We start from the raw sequence: 17,904 nt of genomic DNA, 5'->3' as shown, positions 1-17,904 counted from the left end.
TCCCAGTACATCTGCTTTGAGTGCCCTGCTTCATGCATCAAACTTTCACTAGTTATCTATTTTATATATGGTAATATACATGTTTGAACACTATTCTCTCAAATCATTCCACCCCTTCCTTCTCTGACATGGTCCAAGTCTGTTATTTATGTCTGTGTCTCTTTTTCTGTCTTGCATACAGGGTTGTCCTTATTGTCTTTCTAAATTCCATATGTGTGCATTAATATACTGTATTGATGTTTCTGTTTCTGACTTACTCTGAATAATAGGCTCCAGGTTCATCCACCTCATTAGAACTGACTCAAGTGTGCTGTTTGTTATATCTGAATAATATTCCTTTTGTTCTTTCAGCCCTTTGAATATATCATCTCACTCTCTCCTGAATTGTAAGATTTCTGACTTCAATAATTCACGAATTGTTTCTTTTGATGATATCCCATAGATCACATAGGATTTCTCCAGTCTTTTTCATTTGTTTTCTTTGTTCTATTCTGACTCAATAATTTCAAAAGTCCTGTTTTTCCATTCTTAGAATTTTTCTTCTGTTTGATCTATCCTACTTGGTGCTCTGCTGTGTATTGCATTTTTATTTAATTCACCATATTCTTCAGCTTGAGAATTAGTTTCGTTTTTTTTGTGTGTGTGATTTCCACCTCTCTGTTAAACTGCTAAATTTGTTAGTGTATTGTTTCCCTAATTTCAGTGAATTGTCTTTCTGTACTTTCTTGTAGCTTATCGAACTCTCTTAAAATAGCTGTTTTGAATTCTTTATCAGATAAATCATAAATCTCTATGTCTTTGTGATTGGTTGCTGGAAGATAATTATGATACTTTTGTGGTATCATGTTTCTTTGATTTTTCATGTTTTTTGAAGTCTTGCATTACTGGCTTCACATTTGAAGAAGCAGTGACTTCCTCCATTCTTTGAGAGAGAAATACCTTCCATCAGACCTGCTTGGGATTCTGGGGTTTTCTCAGACCCTCTATGGATATTTCTGCTCCATGCTTCTTGATCCCTTTTCCAGCAGAATTCTTAAGCTTGTAATCATCTTTTGATCTTACAATGTACCAGGCCCACTGATGACAGTCTCCATTTTACTTTCCTAGTGGCAGAACCAAAGCTCATGTTTGTGGTCTCTCCTTGGCCCACAGATTCATGCCAGCTTTCTGTGCATGTTCACTGTCTTTCAAAGCTCACCCTTACCATCATTAAAAATATGTACAAGGAACCAGCCACAGGGTGGGAATATGTATGGATAAAGCACATGATATTCTGGGGGTGCCTGTGGGCCAGCTGGGGGTATCCCTAAGCAAGTCATCTCCAGCAGCTTGTGGGTAGGCTTCATGATGTAGTTTGCAACACTATAGGATTTATTTCCCTTTAATGTCCTCAGAGGGTCATATCTGCTGCTCCCTCAGCTTCTTGCTTCCACCCATGCTGCTTATGACTCAGTACTTTAGAGGTGGTGACAGAGAAATAATCCTTTTTGACAGCATCAGACACTGCAGAGGAAGCTGGATGCTCACTCACACAACCTTACTGTCTCTCACGGGAGAAATCACAGGCCAAGGAGATTTCTTTTAGCAGTATACTGTGCTACCTTAAGGGAGGGATGATGTCTATAAAATCAAGTATTCTCTGACCCTCTCCAAGCACCCAAATTTATATTTTTTGCTCTCATTATAACCTATAATCATTTTCCTGGAAATTTGGACTTCCACAAAGGCTGTCTTATCTGTGGGAGATTATCTAAAGCAATGTTCTCCGGGGAATCCTGGACCATAGTTGAGAGGGGTTGAGGCTAGTTCTTGGACCACAGCTGGAAACAATGCCTATCATCAGCCTGCTTTCTTCTTCACTAACCCCGTTGTTTCCCTCTTTATAAGAACTCTGGTGGCTATATCTAGTGTCTTCCTGGGTAATCTAGAATAATTTCCTGTTCACAAGGTTTTAATTTAGTCACACGTGCAAAGTCCTTTTTGCCATATAAAACAACATTCATATGTTTCAGAGATTTGGATATGAATACTTTGAGGAGTCGTTTATCAACTTTTCACAGTGATCAATATTAATTAGTTGAATGAACAGATTAGTGAAAATCACATAATATTTTCTTGTTCAAATTTGAAGGATGGACTCATTCAGTTACTAGGGAATACAGCTGCAAGTATAGGAATGAGTGAAAACAAGTGGAGCAAAAACAATAGGACAAGAAGGAAGTAATTTTATAAAAGGTAGATTTGAAGTAAGGTATATATAAACTGAAAAAGAATAAAGAATTTTGAGGGAAAAATTTCACTTCAGAAAAACCTGAGTAAATAATTGTACAGTTATATGAAATGATATAGTATCTTTGAAAGTATATTTTAAACAGCAACAATTTTAAACAGAAAGCATAATAAGCATATTAATTATTACTGTTATTACTATTGTCATGACTATACTATTTCTCTCAAGATATTGAAAGAACAAATGTGTCTTTTCTTCTATTCATTTTTTTTTACATTTCCATTACTGAAAAAATAAAGAGTATTAGAGTTAATAATAATTGGATAACAGAAGCCAAATCTGTCATTCTATTCCATTATGGTTATAGATTTTTGTGTCATGTTTAAGAAATGTTTACACCACTATCACTAAGATAGTCTCCTTTGTTACCTCCTGGAAACTTTACTCTTTTACCTTTCACCTTTGGGTCTACTTTACATCTAGGATTGATTTTAGTGTGTAATGTGAGATCAGGTCAAGAAACACTTTTTTTTTCCCCCTTGAAGATATCCAATTGATTAGTACTGTTTATTGAAAATCTAATTTTTCCTCAATGCATAACAACTTTGGGAGAATTTATATGACCATATCTATATAGGTCTCTTATTTTTTAACTCCTTAATCTGTATTGTAGGTTATTTGTCTTCAGGCTGATACTTGTTGTTGTTGCTCAGTTGCTCAGTCATGTACGACTCTGTGATCCCATGGATTGCAGCATGCCAAGCTTCCCTGTCCTTCACCATCTCCCAGAGCTTGCTCAAACTCATGTCCATTGAGTCAGTAATGCCATCCAACCATCTCATCCTCTATCATCCCCTTCTTCTTCTGACTTCTATCTTTCCCAGAATCAGGGTCTTTTCCAATGAGTTGGCTCTTTGCATCAAGTGCCAAAAGTATTGGAGATTCAGCTTCAGCTTCAGCCCTTCCATCCCTGATAGCTCAGTTGTTAAAGAATTCACCTGCAATTCAAGAGACCCTGGTTCAATTCCTGGGTTGGGAAGATCTGCTAGAGAAGTAATAGGCTACCCATTCCAGTATTTTGGGGCTTCCTTTGTGGTTCAGCTGGCAAAGAGTCCTCCTGCAATGAGGGAGACCTGGGTTCAATCTCTGGGTTGGGAAGATCCCCTGGAGAAGGAAAAGGCAACCCACTCCAGTATTCTGACCTGGAGAATTCCATAGGCTGTATAGCCCATTGGGTCACGAAGAGTTGGACGTGAATATTCAAGGTTGATTTCCTTTAGGATTGACTGGTTTGATCTCCTTGCAGCCCAAGGACTCTCAACAGTCTTCTCCAACACCACAGTTCAAATGTGTCAGTTCTTTGGCGCTCAGCTCTCTTTATGCTCAACTCTCACATTCATACATGACCACTGGAAAAAACGTAGCTTTGACTATATGGACATTTGTTTGCAAAGTAATGCAAACAAATTTTTAATTTGTTTTTAATATGCTTCTTTTTAATATGCTGTTTAAGTTTGTCATGGTTTTTCTTCCAAGAACAAGTGTCTTTTAATTTCATGGCTACAGTCACTGTCACAGTGATTCTGGAACCCAAGAAAATAAAATCTCTCACTGTTTCCATTATTTCCCCCATCTATTTGCCATGAAGGGATAAGACCAGATGCCATGATCTTCGTTTTTTGAATGTTGACTTTTAAGCCAGCATTTTAACGCTCCTCTTTCACCTTCATCAAGATGCTCTTTAATTCCTCTTCACTTTCTGCCATAAGGGTGGTGCCATCTGCATACATGAGGTTATTGATATTTCTCCTGGCAATCTTGATTCCAGCTTGTGCTTCATCCAGCCAGGCATTTCACGTGATATACTCTGCATGTAATTCAAATAAGCAATGTGACAATACACAGCCTCATTGTACTTCTTTCCCAAATTTGAATCAGTGCATTGTTCCATATCAGGTTCCATTTGTTGCTTCTTGACCTGCATACATCATCTTAATTGCTCTCACTTTGTAATAAATGATATTTGGTAACATATATCAATATATAATATTGATATTTTGTAATACATATCCTTCACATTGATTGTTTATCTTTCAAATTGTCTTGTATATTCTTGGCTCTTATTTTCATATAAAATTTAAAATTATCTAGTCAGTTATCACAAAAAGTCAGAGCAAATCTTATTGGGATTACATTGAATCAGTGTATCAATTTGGGAAGAATTGTTACATTTATAGCATTGAACCTTCTGAATACAGTATATAGCTCTATTTACTTATATTTTCTTTAATTTATCTTAATATTGATTTGTACCCTTCAGTGTAGAGGCATTGCACATATATTTTCAAATTTATTTTGAGTATTTTATACTTATACTATATGTCATTAACATAAGTACAAAATGCTTAAAACCACATGCAGGTATGACCTAAATCAAATCCCTTACGATTATACACTGGAAGTGTCAAATAGATTCAAAGAATTAGATCTGATAGACAGAGTGCCTGAAGAACTATGGATAGAGGTTCATGACATTATACAGGAGGTAGTGATCAAGGTCATCCTCAAGAAAAATAAATGCAAAAAAGGCAAAATAGTTGTCTGAGGAGGCCCTACAAATAGCTGTGAAAAGAAGAGGAGCTAAAGGCAAAGGAGAAAAGGAAAGATATTTCTATTTGAACTCAGAGTTCCAAAGAATAGTAAGGAAAGATAATAAAGACTTCCTCAATGATCAATGCAAAGAAACAGAAGAAAACAGTAGAATGGGAAAGGCTAGAGATCTCTTCAAAAAAATTAGAGATACCAAGGGAACATTTCACTCGAAGATAGTCACAATAAAGGACAGAAGTGGCATGGACCTAACAGAGGCAGAAGATATTAAGAAGAGGTGGAAAGAATCCACAGAATAACTATACAAAAAAATATCTTCATGACCTAGATAACCACGATTGTATGATCACTCACCTAGAGCTAGACATCCTGGAATGTGAAGTGAAATAAGCTTTAAGAAGCATCCCTATGAACAAAACTAGTGGAGGTGATGGCATTCCAGTTGAGCTATTTCAAATCCTAAGAGATGATGTTGTTAAAGTGCTGCACTCAGTATGCCAGCAAATTTGGAAAACTCAGCAGTGGTCAAAGGACTGGAAAAGTTTAGTTTTCATTTCAATCCCAAAGAAGGGAAATGCCAAAGAATGTTCAAACTACCACACAATTGTACTCATTCCACGTGCTAGCAAATAATGCTCAGAATTCTCCATTCAGGCTTCAACAGTACGTGAACCAAGAATTTCCAGATGTTCAAGCAGAAATTAAAAAAGGCATAGGAACCAGAGATCAAATTGTCAACATCCGTTGGATCATAGAAAAAGCAAGAGAGTTTCATAAAAACATCTACTTCTGCTTTATTGATTATGCCAAAGTCTTTGACTGTGTAGATCACAACAAACTGTGGAAAATTTTTCAAGAGGTGGGAATACCAGACCACCTTACATGCCTCCTGAGAAATCTGTATGAAGGTCAAGAAGCAACAGTTAGAACTGGACATGGAACAACAGACTGGTTCCAAATTGGGAAAGGAGTACGTCAAGGCTGTATATTGTCACCCTGCTTATTTAACATATATGCGGAGTTCAGTTCAGATCAGTCCCTCAGTCGTGCCCGACTCTTTGTGACCCCATGAACTGCATCACACCAGGCCTTCCTGTCCATCACCAACTCCTGGTGTTTACTCAAACTCATATGCATTGAGTCGGTGATGCCATCCAACCATCTCATCCTCGGTCGTCCCCTTTTCCTCCTGCCTTCAACCTTTCCCAGCATCAGAGTCTTTTCAAATGAGTCAGTTCTTTGCATCAGGTAGCCAAAGTATTGGCGTTTCAGCTTCAGCATCAGTCCTTCCAATGAACACCCAGGACTGATCTCCTTTAGGATGGACTGTTTGGATCTCCTTGCAGTCCAAGGGACTCTCAAGAGTCTTCCCCAACACCGCAGTTCAAAAGCATCAATTCTTGGTGCTCTGTCTTCTTTATAGTCCAACTCTCACATACATACATGACTACTGGAGAACCATAGCTTTTACTAGACAGGTCTTTGTTGGCAAAGTAATGTCTCTGCTTTTTAATATGCTGTCTAGGTTGATCATACATTTTCTTCCAAGGAGCAAGCTTCTTTTAATTTCATAGCTGCAGTCACCATCAGCAGTGATTTTGGAGCCCAAAAAAATAAAGTCTGTCACTGTTTTCACTGTTTACTCATCTACTTGCCATGAAGTGATGAGACCAGATGTCATGATGCAGAGTGCATCATGTGCAATATCAGGCTGAATGAAGCACAAGCTGGAGTCAAGGTTGCTAGGAGAAATATCAATAACTTCAGATACATAGATGACCCCACCCTTGTGGCAGAAAGTAAAGAGGAACCAAAAAGCCTCTTGAGGAAAGTGGAAGAGTGAAAAAGCTGGCTTAAAACTCAACAGGGAGGGAGGTGGAAAGGGGGTTCAGGATGGGGAACACATGTACACCCATGGAGGATTCAAGTCAATGTATGGCAAAACCAATACAACATTGTAAAGTAAAAATATAAATAAATAAATTTTTAAAAAATGGAAGAGGAGGAAAAAAAAAAAAAACTCAACATTCAAAAAACTAAGATCCTAGGATCCAGTCCCATCACTCCATGTCAAACAGATGGAGAAACAATGGAAACAATGATAGACTTTATTTTTCTTTGGCTCTAAAGTTACTACAACTGGTGGCTGCAGCCATGAAATTAAAATACACTTGCTCCTTGGAAGAAAAGCTATGACCAACCTAGACAGCATATGAAAAACCAAAGACATTACTTTGCATAAAAAGTGCATCTAGTCAAAGCTATGGTTTTTCCAGTAGTCATGTGTGGATGTGAGAGTTGGACTATAAAGGAAGCTGAATGCCAAAGAATTGATACTTTTGAACTGTGGTCTTGGAGAAGACTCTTGAGAGTCTTGAACTGCAAACAGATCAAACCAGTCATTCATAAATAAATCAATCCTGATATTCATTGGAAAGAATGATGCTGAAGCTGAAGCCCCAATACTTTGAACACCTGATGTGAAGAACTGACTCATTGGAAAGAACTCTGATGCTGGGAAAGGTTGAAGGTGGGATGAGAAGGTGACAACAGAGAATGAGATGGTTGGATGGTATCACTGACTTGATGGACCTGAATTTGAGAAAGTTCTGCGAGTTTGTGAGGAACAGGAAAGCCTGGCGTGCTACAGTCCATGGGTCACAAGGAGTCGGACACAGTTGAGTGACTGAACTGAACTGACAAATTGTATTATTAAAATATTTTCTACTTGCTTTGTTGTATATATAAATATAATTGATTTTCACATTTAATCTTATATCTATTTTGTTAAATTAGCTTATTAATTCTAATTGTGTGTCTATAGGTATTATGGATTTTCTACATATACATGCTGTCTGTAAATACTAACAGTTTTATTTCTTTTTTCCCCTATTCTTAGACGTTTTGTTTATATTTTTTTCTTGTCTTATTGCACTAGCTAGAATGTCCAGTAAAATATTACATTGAAGTTGTGCTAGCAGATATCCTTTTGTTGTTCCTGAGCTTAAGGGGAATGTTTCTGATGCTTCAGCACTGAGTATTCGTATTTTCTCTAGTTTTCTGTAAATATCCTTTATCAGGTTAAGGAAGTTTCTTTCCAATTTTTATTTGCTAAAATTTTACCATGAATTTGTTAGACTGCATATTGAAATGTTCATATAATTTTCCCTTCTTTATTTTCATGTGTTAATGTGGTGAATTTCAAATGTTAAACTAACCTGAATTAAATCCTGTTTGATTGTGATAGAGTATCCTTTCTATATATTGAATTAGATTGAATGTTTAAGGACTGGGGTATTTATATTTATGAGGGATATAAGTCTGTGATGTTTTTCTATTAATGACTTCATCAGATTTTGGTATCAAGGTCATGTTATTTTCATAGAATAAATTGATAAGTCCTTCTTTTTCTGTTCTTTGGAAGATTTTTTGAATAATTGTTACTTTCTCTTCCTTAGGTGTTTGGGAGACTTAATCAATGAAGACATCTACACCTGGAATTATCTATGTCTGTAAGTTTTTAATGATCAAACAATGTCTTTAGTATACAACAGTAATCCATATTTTCTACTTAACCCTTGTTTCAGATTTGATACGTTTTCTTTTAAAGGAATTTGCCTATTTCATCTAAATTTTGAATATGTTAGCATAAAACTTTTGCTTCTTTAATTTCTTTCTGATGATAATTTTATTATTTTTTCCTTTTATATATGTTGGCTTTATTTTGCTGTTCTGTTTTTAGCTTCTTAAACTAGATACTTGAAGCATTGACTTTTCAGCTATTCTTTTCTAATTTACAAATTTAAAGTTATAAAGTTTTAAATAGGTTTTTACATCTCACAAATATTTCAATACTGTATTTACCTTATGCTATTCAAAAAGTTTTAAAAATATTTTCTAGCTTCCATTGTAATTTATTCTTTGATCCATAGATTGTATTTTTAATTTCCAATTGTTTAGGTATTTTTTTTTAGTTTTTATTGTTGATTTCTAGCTTTATTCAACTGTAAGTAGCAAACATATGCCATATGATTTAGTACTTTGATACTTGTTGAGATTTGCTTGTTGCCTAGTCTATGGTCACTTTTGTTAAATGTTCCATGTGAACTTGAAAAAAATGTATAGTATTGTGCAGTTATTTGGTGTAATGTCTTTATATTTTGCCAAGTTTTGTCAACTTTTCTATATCTCTACTCTATATTCTTTTCCTCTTGTTCTATTAATTATTTAAATAAATATGCTAAAGTTCCCAACTATAATTGTCAGTTTGCACACTACTTTTTCTTTCATAAACTATAGTTTTATGGTTTTTAGAGCTATGTCAGTGGGTACATACCTATTTAGAATTATTACATCTTTCTGTTGGATTAACCCCTTTACCATTATAAAATATTCCTATTTATTTTTATGTATCTTAAATTTAACTTTGACATTAGTTTAGCTCCATGAGCTTATTATCCATTAAGGTACACAGTGTATCCCTTTTCCATTAAAAAAAGAAACAAACAATAAAACATCATGTTCTCTTACATTTTAGGTTTATTTATTATAATCCAGTGACAAATTCATGGTTTAAGTGGTGCACTTAGTCCATATACTTTTCTGTGGTAAGAAAATTAAACATGAGAACTACTCACCAAATTTTTAAGTGTAAAACACAGTATTGTTAATTATAGGCCCAATGTTACGCAGAAAAACTATATAACTTGTTGATTTTAGTCCATTTGCTTTTTTAAAGTTTATTATTTATTTATTTATTTTTGGCAGCACTGGGTCTTTCTTGACCTTCCCTGGTAGCTCAGTTGGTAAGGAATCTGCCTACAATGCAGGAGACTCTGGTTTGATTCCTGGGTCAGGAAGATCCCCTGGAGAAGGGACAGGTTACCCACTCCAGTATTCTTGGGTTTCCCTGGTGGCTCAGAGAGTAAAGAATTCACTGCATTGTTGCTGCTTGCGGACATTTCTCTAGCTGTGGTGACCAGGAGCTACTCTTGTTGGGCATGAGCTTCTCACTGCAGTAGCTTCTCGTTACAGAGCACAGGATCTAGGTTCACAGGCTTCAGTAGTTGTGGCAAACAAACTCAGCAGTTGAGGCTCTCAGGCTTTGTTGTTCTGCAGCATGTGGAAACTTCCCAGACCAGGGATCAAACTTGCGTCTCCTGCTTTGGCAGACAAATTCTTACTCAATGCACACCAGGGAAGTCCCCAGTCCATTTGCTTTTAATGTAACCGCTTTATGTTTGGATTTACATCTATCATTTTAGTTTTATTATTTGTCCCATATTTTTGTTCATTTATCCTTTATTGCTTTCCCTTATATTAATCAAACATTTTAATTGCATTTCCTTCTCTATTATTTTATTTATACACTTTTCATTATTCTTTAGTGGTTATATTTTAATTTATAGAGGTATATAACAAATTAGTATCTTTACGACTCCCAGAGAATCAAGCTTCTTATAACACCTTAACTCCAATTATTTCACCAATCTTTATTACCATTATAAATTTTGTGTTTAAATTTATAATTTTTATTTTAAACTCACCAGATTATCATTATTATGTGTAAATACTTAATATTCATGTTCTGCACCCAAATATGTGCTCTCTTATGCTCTTTAAGTATGTATTATCTTAGGTCATTTCCTTCTACGTCAAGAATTCTTTTTTTTTTAACCTAAGAATTCTTACTTGCATTTGTTTTAGTACTTTCTGCTAGCCATACAACTTTCACAATTTTTTTTATTTTAATACAAAAACAATGTTTTTATTTCAAACTCACTTTTGAAAAATATTTGTGCTGTGATAAAATTCTTAAATTAAATTGTCAGGGTTTTGTTTTTTTTTTTCTTTTTAGAACTAAATAAAAAATAAAAAAAGAACGAAATATTCCTTCCATTCTCTTCTGGCTTCTGTCACTAATTTTCCCCTTTATTTCAAAATATAGGTTCAGATCACCTATGTAACAAAACTGTATGCACACAATCATTTATTGCACTAAAATGTACTCTTTGAAATGAATAAAAATTCTCAGGATTTTAACTATATTAAAGCCCTAATCATTTGAGACTGAGGCCACTTGTATACGAGGCAGTGTGTGCTAAGTCACTTTAGTAGTGTTCAACTCTTTGTGACCCTATGGGCCATAGCTTGCAAGGCTCCTCTATCCATGGAATTCTCCAGGCAAAAATACTGGCAAAAATCTTCCCAACCCAGAGATCAAACCCACATCTCTTTCATGTCTTGAATTGGCAGGCAGGTTCTATACCACCTAGGAAGCCCATATACAAGGTAGACATGTTGTGATATTTGACTCTTTTCCCATTTCTCATTGTTTCTTGATTGCCTTTTCTAGTGTTTTCCAAAATGAGATGCACATGCAAGATAATCAGTTGAAATGTGGGAACAGGGTATTACAGCTTCAATTTATGTATTTTATTTCATCTCTTAAAATTTTCTATCTTAATGCATAATTTATAAGGTATATTATTACAGTAGAATTTGAACTATCCACACATCATCTATATTGAATCGTGCTCAAAAGAAAGTTTGAAAAGGATTACTTTAGACTGTAGCAAAGAAGTCAAAATCAATACAGGTGCAAAGTATTTTTCCCAGAATGTGAAGGCAGTGATCCAGCCAGCGTTTCTAACTTTTAAACTATACAATTTCCAGGATCCCAGGCCATTTAACCTTCTAGCTATGCTATAGAATAAATGTGGTTTCAATACAGATGAATAGACCATTGATCTATTTTTTTTTTTTTTTTGAAAAAGCAAACATCACAAGCTTGGACTATTTCAGAAATCTATGAAGTTTTCTTTTTCAAGACCATTAATTCATACATAGAACTGAGTGTGATTCATAACTAGAACTGAGTGTCCAAATAACCTGTGAGAGTTTTTAAATAGACTTGATCAAGCCACATCGAGACTCTGGGTTGCAAAGAGTTGGACACAACCGAAGTGACTTAGCACACAGAAGTACAATCTCAGAATTAGCGATGGTCACATTCTACTGTTCCTGCTAATTAATAAGGAAGCAATACTTAAATAAAATACAATTTTAAAAAGATAAAAATTTTAAAATAAAAAACAAATTATACCATGTGTATATTCGATAGACAACACAATCATTACAAAATTAAATGAGTACTTTCCAAATGGAAAATACCATGGACCAATTTTCCTATGTGTAGGAGCAACTCAAAATACAGATCAACAGTTATATGTTTCCCTCTCACACATCATTAGTGTTTTAATTTAATTTAAGTACTAAAAATATTAAAAAGTGGTGAGTTGTCTTCAAAATTTATGTAGTGAATTTAGAAGATATATGGTTCATACTGATTTAGATGTTTTCATTAGAAAATTGCAGGGGAACTAATTCTATTTATTGCTCTATATAATTAAATAAGATATTTTACATGTTATAGAATTTTTCAAATTAGTGGATTTTTTTTACTAAGTTAAATTTGTCATTAGTAAGTTTATTTAGATATGCACATAAGATCATATTTCCTTCTCTTTACCAAGTTTTTAAAATTAATTTATTTACTTTAATTGGAGTGTTTTTATTTCAGTTTTGATCTATAGTCTATTTTTATTCAAGTTTCTGATGAGAAATACAGTCATATACATCTATAACTTGATTTAGAGGAAGGTAATTGTGGATTACAGGTAGACAGTCTTAGATAATGGAATACAGAGAACACATCAGATTTCTGACAGCATTACTATTAAAGGCATCTTAGTAATAATAGTTATTATTATTATTAGCCATAGTACAAATTCAATTAAAACATTTTCTTTTTTAAACAGGCAAGAAATAAACATCAAAACATATGATAATTCCATACCAAGTAAGAATTTAAATTATATTTGAAAATAATTTTAGGGAAAATAACTAATGTCTTCCATTCAATGTGATAAAGCATAAAAAATCCTTGAGTTTTTGTTAAAATCTAAGAGAAGCATGAATATTGGTATGTGTGTCTGTGTGTTTAAAGTATTCCTGTAGTCAGAAAGAAGAAAGTTGACAGTTCATGTGTTGAACAGCTAAAACCTTAGGAAATTTCTTAATATATTGAGTTGAAATTCACCTGCAATGCTACAACTTTTATCCATTGATTCTAGTTATTCCCTCAGGAAGCAAAAAAGTCTCTGACATTGTAACTAAGAGCATGGACTCTGGAGCCAAACTATCTGTGCTTGAATCTTAACTCTTCTGCTAAATTTATGATTTGGGGGCAAGTAATTTAACCTCTCTAGGTGCTTTATTTTTTTACATCTGTAAAATGGAGTTAATCATAAATTATATTAACTAATTCAAAGTGTTGCAATGACTAAGAGTTGATATATATAAAGTGCTTAAAACACAGTCCAGCATATAGCAAGTGCTATATATATGTTAGCAGTTGCAGCTATCTTATTACTACTATTACTACTACTCTTTTATGTAACAGCTCTTTAAATATTTGAGTATAATGATCACATCTCTTGTTAATCTCCAGAAGAACTATCTAAACTATCCCACTTTTCTTCTTTTGATAGCTTCCAGATAGCTTGATCCTCCTGATCACTCTATTCTGGATGCCCTCGAATGTGTGCATGCCCCTTCTTTAAATAAGAGTGTCAGAACTGAATGTAGCATCTGGGCCTGTGGCCCTAATTTTTATGGCTTGGGATGTCATTGAGGACAGAGGAGAAGTAACATAAACATTTAATCAATTGAGACTTTCAACTGATGCTCTGTTAATAGCTATTATGGGGACTATAGAAGAAGTCATATGCTCTGCAATCTGAACAAAATGACATGAAGGTAGTGGAGACGATGGAGATGTTTGGAAGGAAACAGTTTCTTTATTTTCCATTCCTATTGTTTGGTTGTATTACTGTAACTATTATTTTCATTATATTTTAAATTGGAGGATAACTGCTTTACAGTGTTTTGTTAGTTTCTGCTGCACAGCAACATGAATCAGCTATAAATATTCATACATCCCCTCCCTATTGAGCGTCCCTTCCACTCCCCCATCCCACCCCTTCTGTCATCACAGAGCACTGAGCTGAGCTCCCTGTGTTATACAGGAGCTTCCCATTAGCTATCTATTTTACACAGGGTAGTGCATATGTTGGTTTAATCTAGAAAGTAAAATTACAAATGTCATTTTAAACTTAATTTGGTTCTAAACGAAATAATCAATTTTTATTTTCCCTTAACTGGCATGCAAATAAACTACAAACTCTAGGCGGGGGGACTGTATTTTGAGTTATAATTTAGTTTAAATTAAACTATATTCCTTGCTCAGGAATATTTCAGGACTGATGAAAATCTGGCTATTAGCTGCAAAATTGTTTCTTATCCTCTCTCATTTCAGTCATTGAATCAAGCAAAAAATTATGGAATCAACAATATTTCACTATAGCATTTCCCAAACCATCCCAGCCAGGTGGAAAAAAGAGATTAAGACCTTCAGAAATACAAATCACAGCTCCTGTGAGTATTGACAAGATCATTTTTAATTAAATATAATATGTTACAATACATACATACAAATAAAATACATAATTTGAATTTTGATACCTTTAGGAGGCAAATATTTTAGGTGTATAATTTCCTGTGTAGCAGATTGTCTCCAGCTGTTTCTGATTGAACTTCTATGTGTTTCTCCATTTCAAAGGCATTTTAAAGCTCATAGGCTAGGTAAGCTGGAGAATCTAATACTGAAACTGGTGGGATCTCTTAGGAAATGTTTACCAGCTGCAAAAACATGTAAAATTTGAGTCTTAGAATAGGAGCCAATCTTGAGGTTTCAGGGCCTTTACATTTTCTTTAATCTAGAATTCAAATACCAGATACTTGGAGATTCAAGTTTTCTATTTTTTTTTATAAAGTGGAGTTATCCTTTCAACTAACCAAAAGAAAAGTTAGCTTACAGAGGTCACCCATAGTGATAGCAAAATATGTTTTAAAAGCATCTCCCAAAGCAGAGCTATAGTCAATGCATTTATTCAAGGGCCATTTATTTACATCTATAGAGATCCAAGTTTCATGCTTCTCTTCATGGTCTTCCTTTCATTCCATATAACAATGGAAGAAATATAAGAAGTAAATGTAAAATTAGTCTATGTGGTCACTATGACAACCAGCCTTGACAAATGTTTGGACAGAAGTAAAAAATATATATAATTATAATAATACGCTACTGCTACACTAATTAATGCAGATAAGACACTTGTTTTATTTTATGTATTTGTTTTCAGCAGTGCTTCACAGCAGAGATCTTAGGTTTTCGATTTGGTAAGAAAATCTTGAAAGTAGATGTAGAAATCAGGCTAACCCTGAAGCCTACAGAATTGTAAACTATCATAAGAATTATCATGACTAACTTCAAGAGTATCAGCTTATTTTTTTATCTATTTTGGGGCAGAAGGGTATGCAAAATGTTTCAAAATATCTCTCCCATGTAAGAGTTCTAAAGGAATTTATTATCTATTGTGAGGCCAGGTCCTGAAATGTCATGAATCATTGTGGACCCCTTCTTATCCTAATATGAATCACTGAGGATATTCTGAGGTTCCTCTTAAATTCATTTTATTTCCAAAGTGGAGTTTTCTCACATACACATACAAACACACAGAGAATGTTGAAAAAGAAACAAGACACAATCTAAATAGATGGTCATCGAAAAGCTAGACTATTTGTTTCAATATAAAAAAGATAAAACTCATTAAAAAACTTATCATTATTCAAACCATTTTTTTCAGAGACATGACAAAAGAAATGTAGATGAACTTCAGAAGCCAGCTCATATATGGATAAGGCATTCTTTAAGGAAAAAAATTCAAAGTCCATCTATTAATTTAACCATCAGGAGACAGGCCTCATTCAGACATAGAACCCATTCTAAAAAGTGCAAAGATGACCAAAAAGGAACAACTTTGAAGAAAATTTCCAAGAAAGACACAGGCCCACATGAAATAGATGAGAAACCTAAAAGAGGAAATAAAGCAGATAAAACTCCATCAAAATCATCACATGAAAGTCAACTATCTAAGAAGTTAAAGTCCAAATCAGAAGCAAACCCAGAATCCAAAGATTCTATACAAGTTTCAATACAGCATCCAAAAAAAGATAAGAGATATTCAAAAGATTCCAAGGAGATGGATTTTGAATCCATAAGTACAAAGAAGTACTCTAAGAGCTCAAAGAATAATTCTGATGCCATATCAGAGACTTTCTCAAAAAATAGTTCAAATGTGGGTTTAATGATGCATTTAGGGGAATCAGATGCTGAATCCATGGAATTTGATATGTGGTTAAAGAATTATTCACATAATAATTCAAAGAAGCCCACAAAGAAGGATGCAAAAAAAGATGCAAAGGGGAAGGGCTCTGATGCTGAATCTGTAGATTCAAAAGATGCAAAGAAAGATAAGAAGGGTGCAGCAAAAGACACCAAGAAGGATGCAAAGAAGGATGCAGAGTCTACTGATGCAGAATCTGGAGACTCAAAAGATGCAAAGAAAGGCAAGAAAGAGTCAAAGAAAGATGACAAGAAAAAGGATGCCAAGAAGGATGCTGCATCTGATGCAGAATCTGGAGACTCAAAGGATGCAAAGAAAGATTCAAAAAAGGGCAAGAAAGATGATAAGAAAAAGGATGCCAAGAAAGATGCAGAGTCTACTGATGCAGAATCTGGAGACTCAAAGGATGCAAAGAAAGATTCGAAAAAGGGCAAGAAAGATTCAAAGAAGGATGATAAGAAAAAGGATGCCAAGAAAGATGCAGAGTCTACCGATGCAGAATCTGGAGACTCAAAGGATGAAAAGAAAGATTCAAAAAAGGGCAAGAAAGATTCAAAGAAAGATGATAAGAAAAAGGATGCCAAGAAGGATGCTGTGTCTACTGATGCTGACTCTGAATCTGAAGGGGATGCAAAAAAGGGTGGAAAAGATTCAAAGAAAGATAAGAAAGATTTAAAGAAAGATGACAAAAAGAAGTCTGCAATGAAATCTGAAGAGTCTACTGAAACTGAGTCTGACTGGGAGTCAAAGAAGGTTAAACGAGATTCAAAGAAAGATGCCAAAAAGAGTGCAAAGAAGGACACAGAGTCTAGTGATGCTGAATCTGATGTGTCTTCCAAAAGAGACCTAAAGAAGACTGAAATGTTCAAAAGTTCAGATGCTGAATCTGAAGAGTCTCTATTTAAACCTGGGCCTAAAAAGAGAGTTGATGAATCAGATGCCACATCTACAGATTCAAAGAAGGATGCAGTGGAACTAAAAAGAGGAATCAAAATGCCATCCCGGAGGACTACATTCAAAGAAAAAGGAAAAAAAATAGGTACAGGTAGAGTTCCTGCATCAAGAGAAAGACCACCACTACCTCCTTGTGAGCCTTTACTACCATCACCTAGAGTCAAACATCTCTGTCAGTGCCAGATGCCTCCTCCACCTCCAAAGCCAAGATACGCTCCTTTGGTATGTTTGCTCCTGTTTTATTTTTTAGAGAAAATTTGATTAAAAATGACAGATATATTTTAAATTTTGAATTCATATTTTCTCTGAAGATTAGTTCTCTTTTACTGGAATATTGACAAGTTTGAGACTCACAGATGAGAAAAGATAGAGTACTTCCATAGGACCCAAAAGGGATGCAAAGCAAATGTCAAAAAGTTAAGAATAGTATTTAGACCGGAGCAGAGAGAACTGGCTTGGTATTTAAGAAATTATTTATAATTATTTGTAAAAAGGATCATATTACAGATGTGGTTAACTGCCCTATACTTATGAAAGAACAGAAAGGAAAATAGCTAAAATTTCTAAGGGGCATATTTTAGTAGTATATAAAGACATTTCCTAGGAAGTGCTGAATATGGTAAAAGCTCAACCAAATTCAGATACAGCAAGATAGAAATATAACATACTAGGATTCAGATATGCAAAAAAGCATATTTAATTGTTTAATTTTTTAACAGTATCTTTATAAGTTGTCACTAGTACTGATAATCAGGGGTGCGAAACAGTATTTTCAAGGTTGATCCAATCTCTTTGGATCTG

At 34.5% G+C, this 17,904-nt stretch overlaps 1 protein-coding gene across 1 annotated transcript in view; it reads left to right on the top strand.

The window, feature by feature from the left end:
- Positions 1–1,252: 1,252 nt before the first annotated feature.
- The window catches only part of CYLC1 (cylicin 1), a 77,103-nt gene continuing 60,451 nt past the window's right edge, over positions 1,253–17,904 (top strand). The window contains exons 1-5 of the mRNA XM_061137600.1: positions 1,253–1,335; positions 8,299–8,352; positions 12,661–12,701; positions 14,220–14,338; positions 15,610–17,325. Of these exons, the coding sequence (XP_060993583.1) occupies positions 1,253–1,335; positions 8,299–8,352; positions 12,661–12,701; positions 14,220–14,338; positions 15,610–17,325 (2,013 nt within the window). The remainder of the gene's footprint in view (positions 1,336–8,298; positions 8,353–12,660; positions 12,702–14,219; positions 14,339–15,609; positions 17,326–17,904) is intronic.

Source organism: Dama dama, chromosome X (genome assembly GCF_033118175.1).
Source record: "Dama dama isolate Ldn47 chromosome X, ASM3311817v1, whole genome shotgun sequence".
Classification (NCBI taxonomy): domain Eukaryota; kingdom Metazoa; phylum Chordata; class Mammalia; order Artiodactyla; family Cervidae; genus Dama; species Dama dama.
The sequence above is the reverse complement of the archived record's forward strand: the minus strand, read 5'-3'. Positions and strand labels throughout refer to the sequence as shown.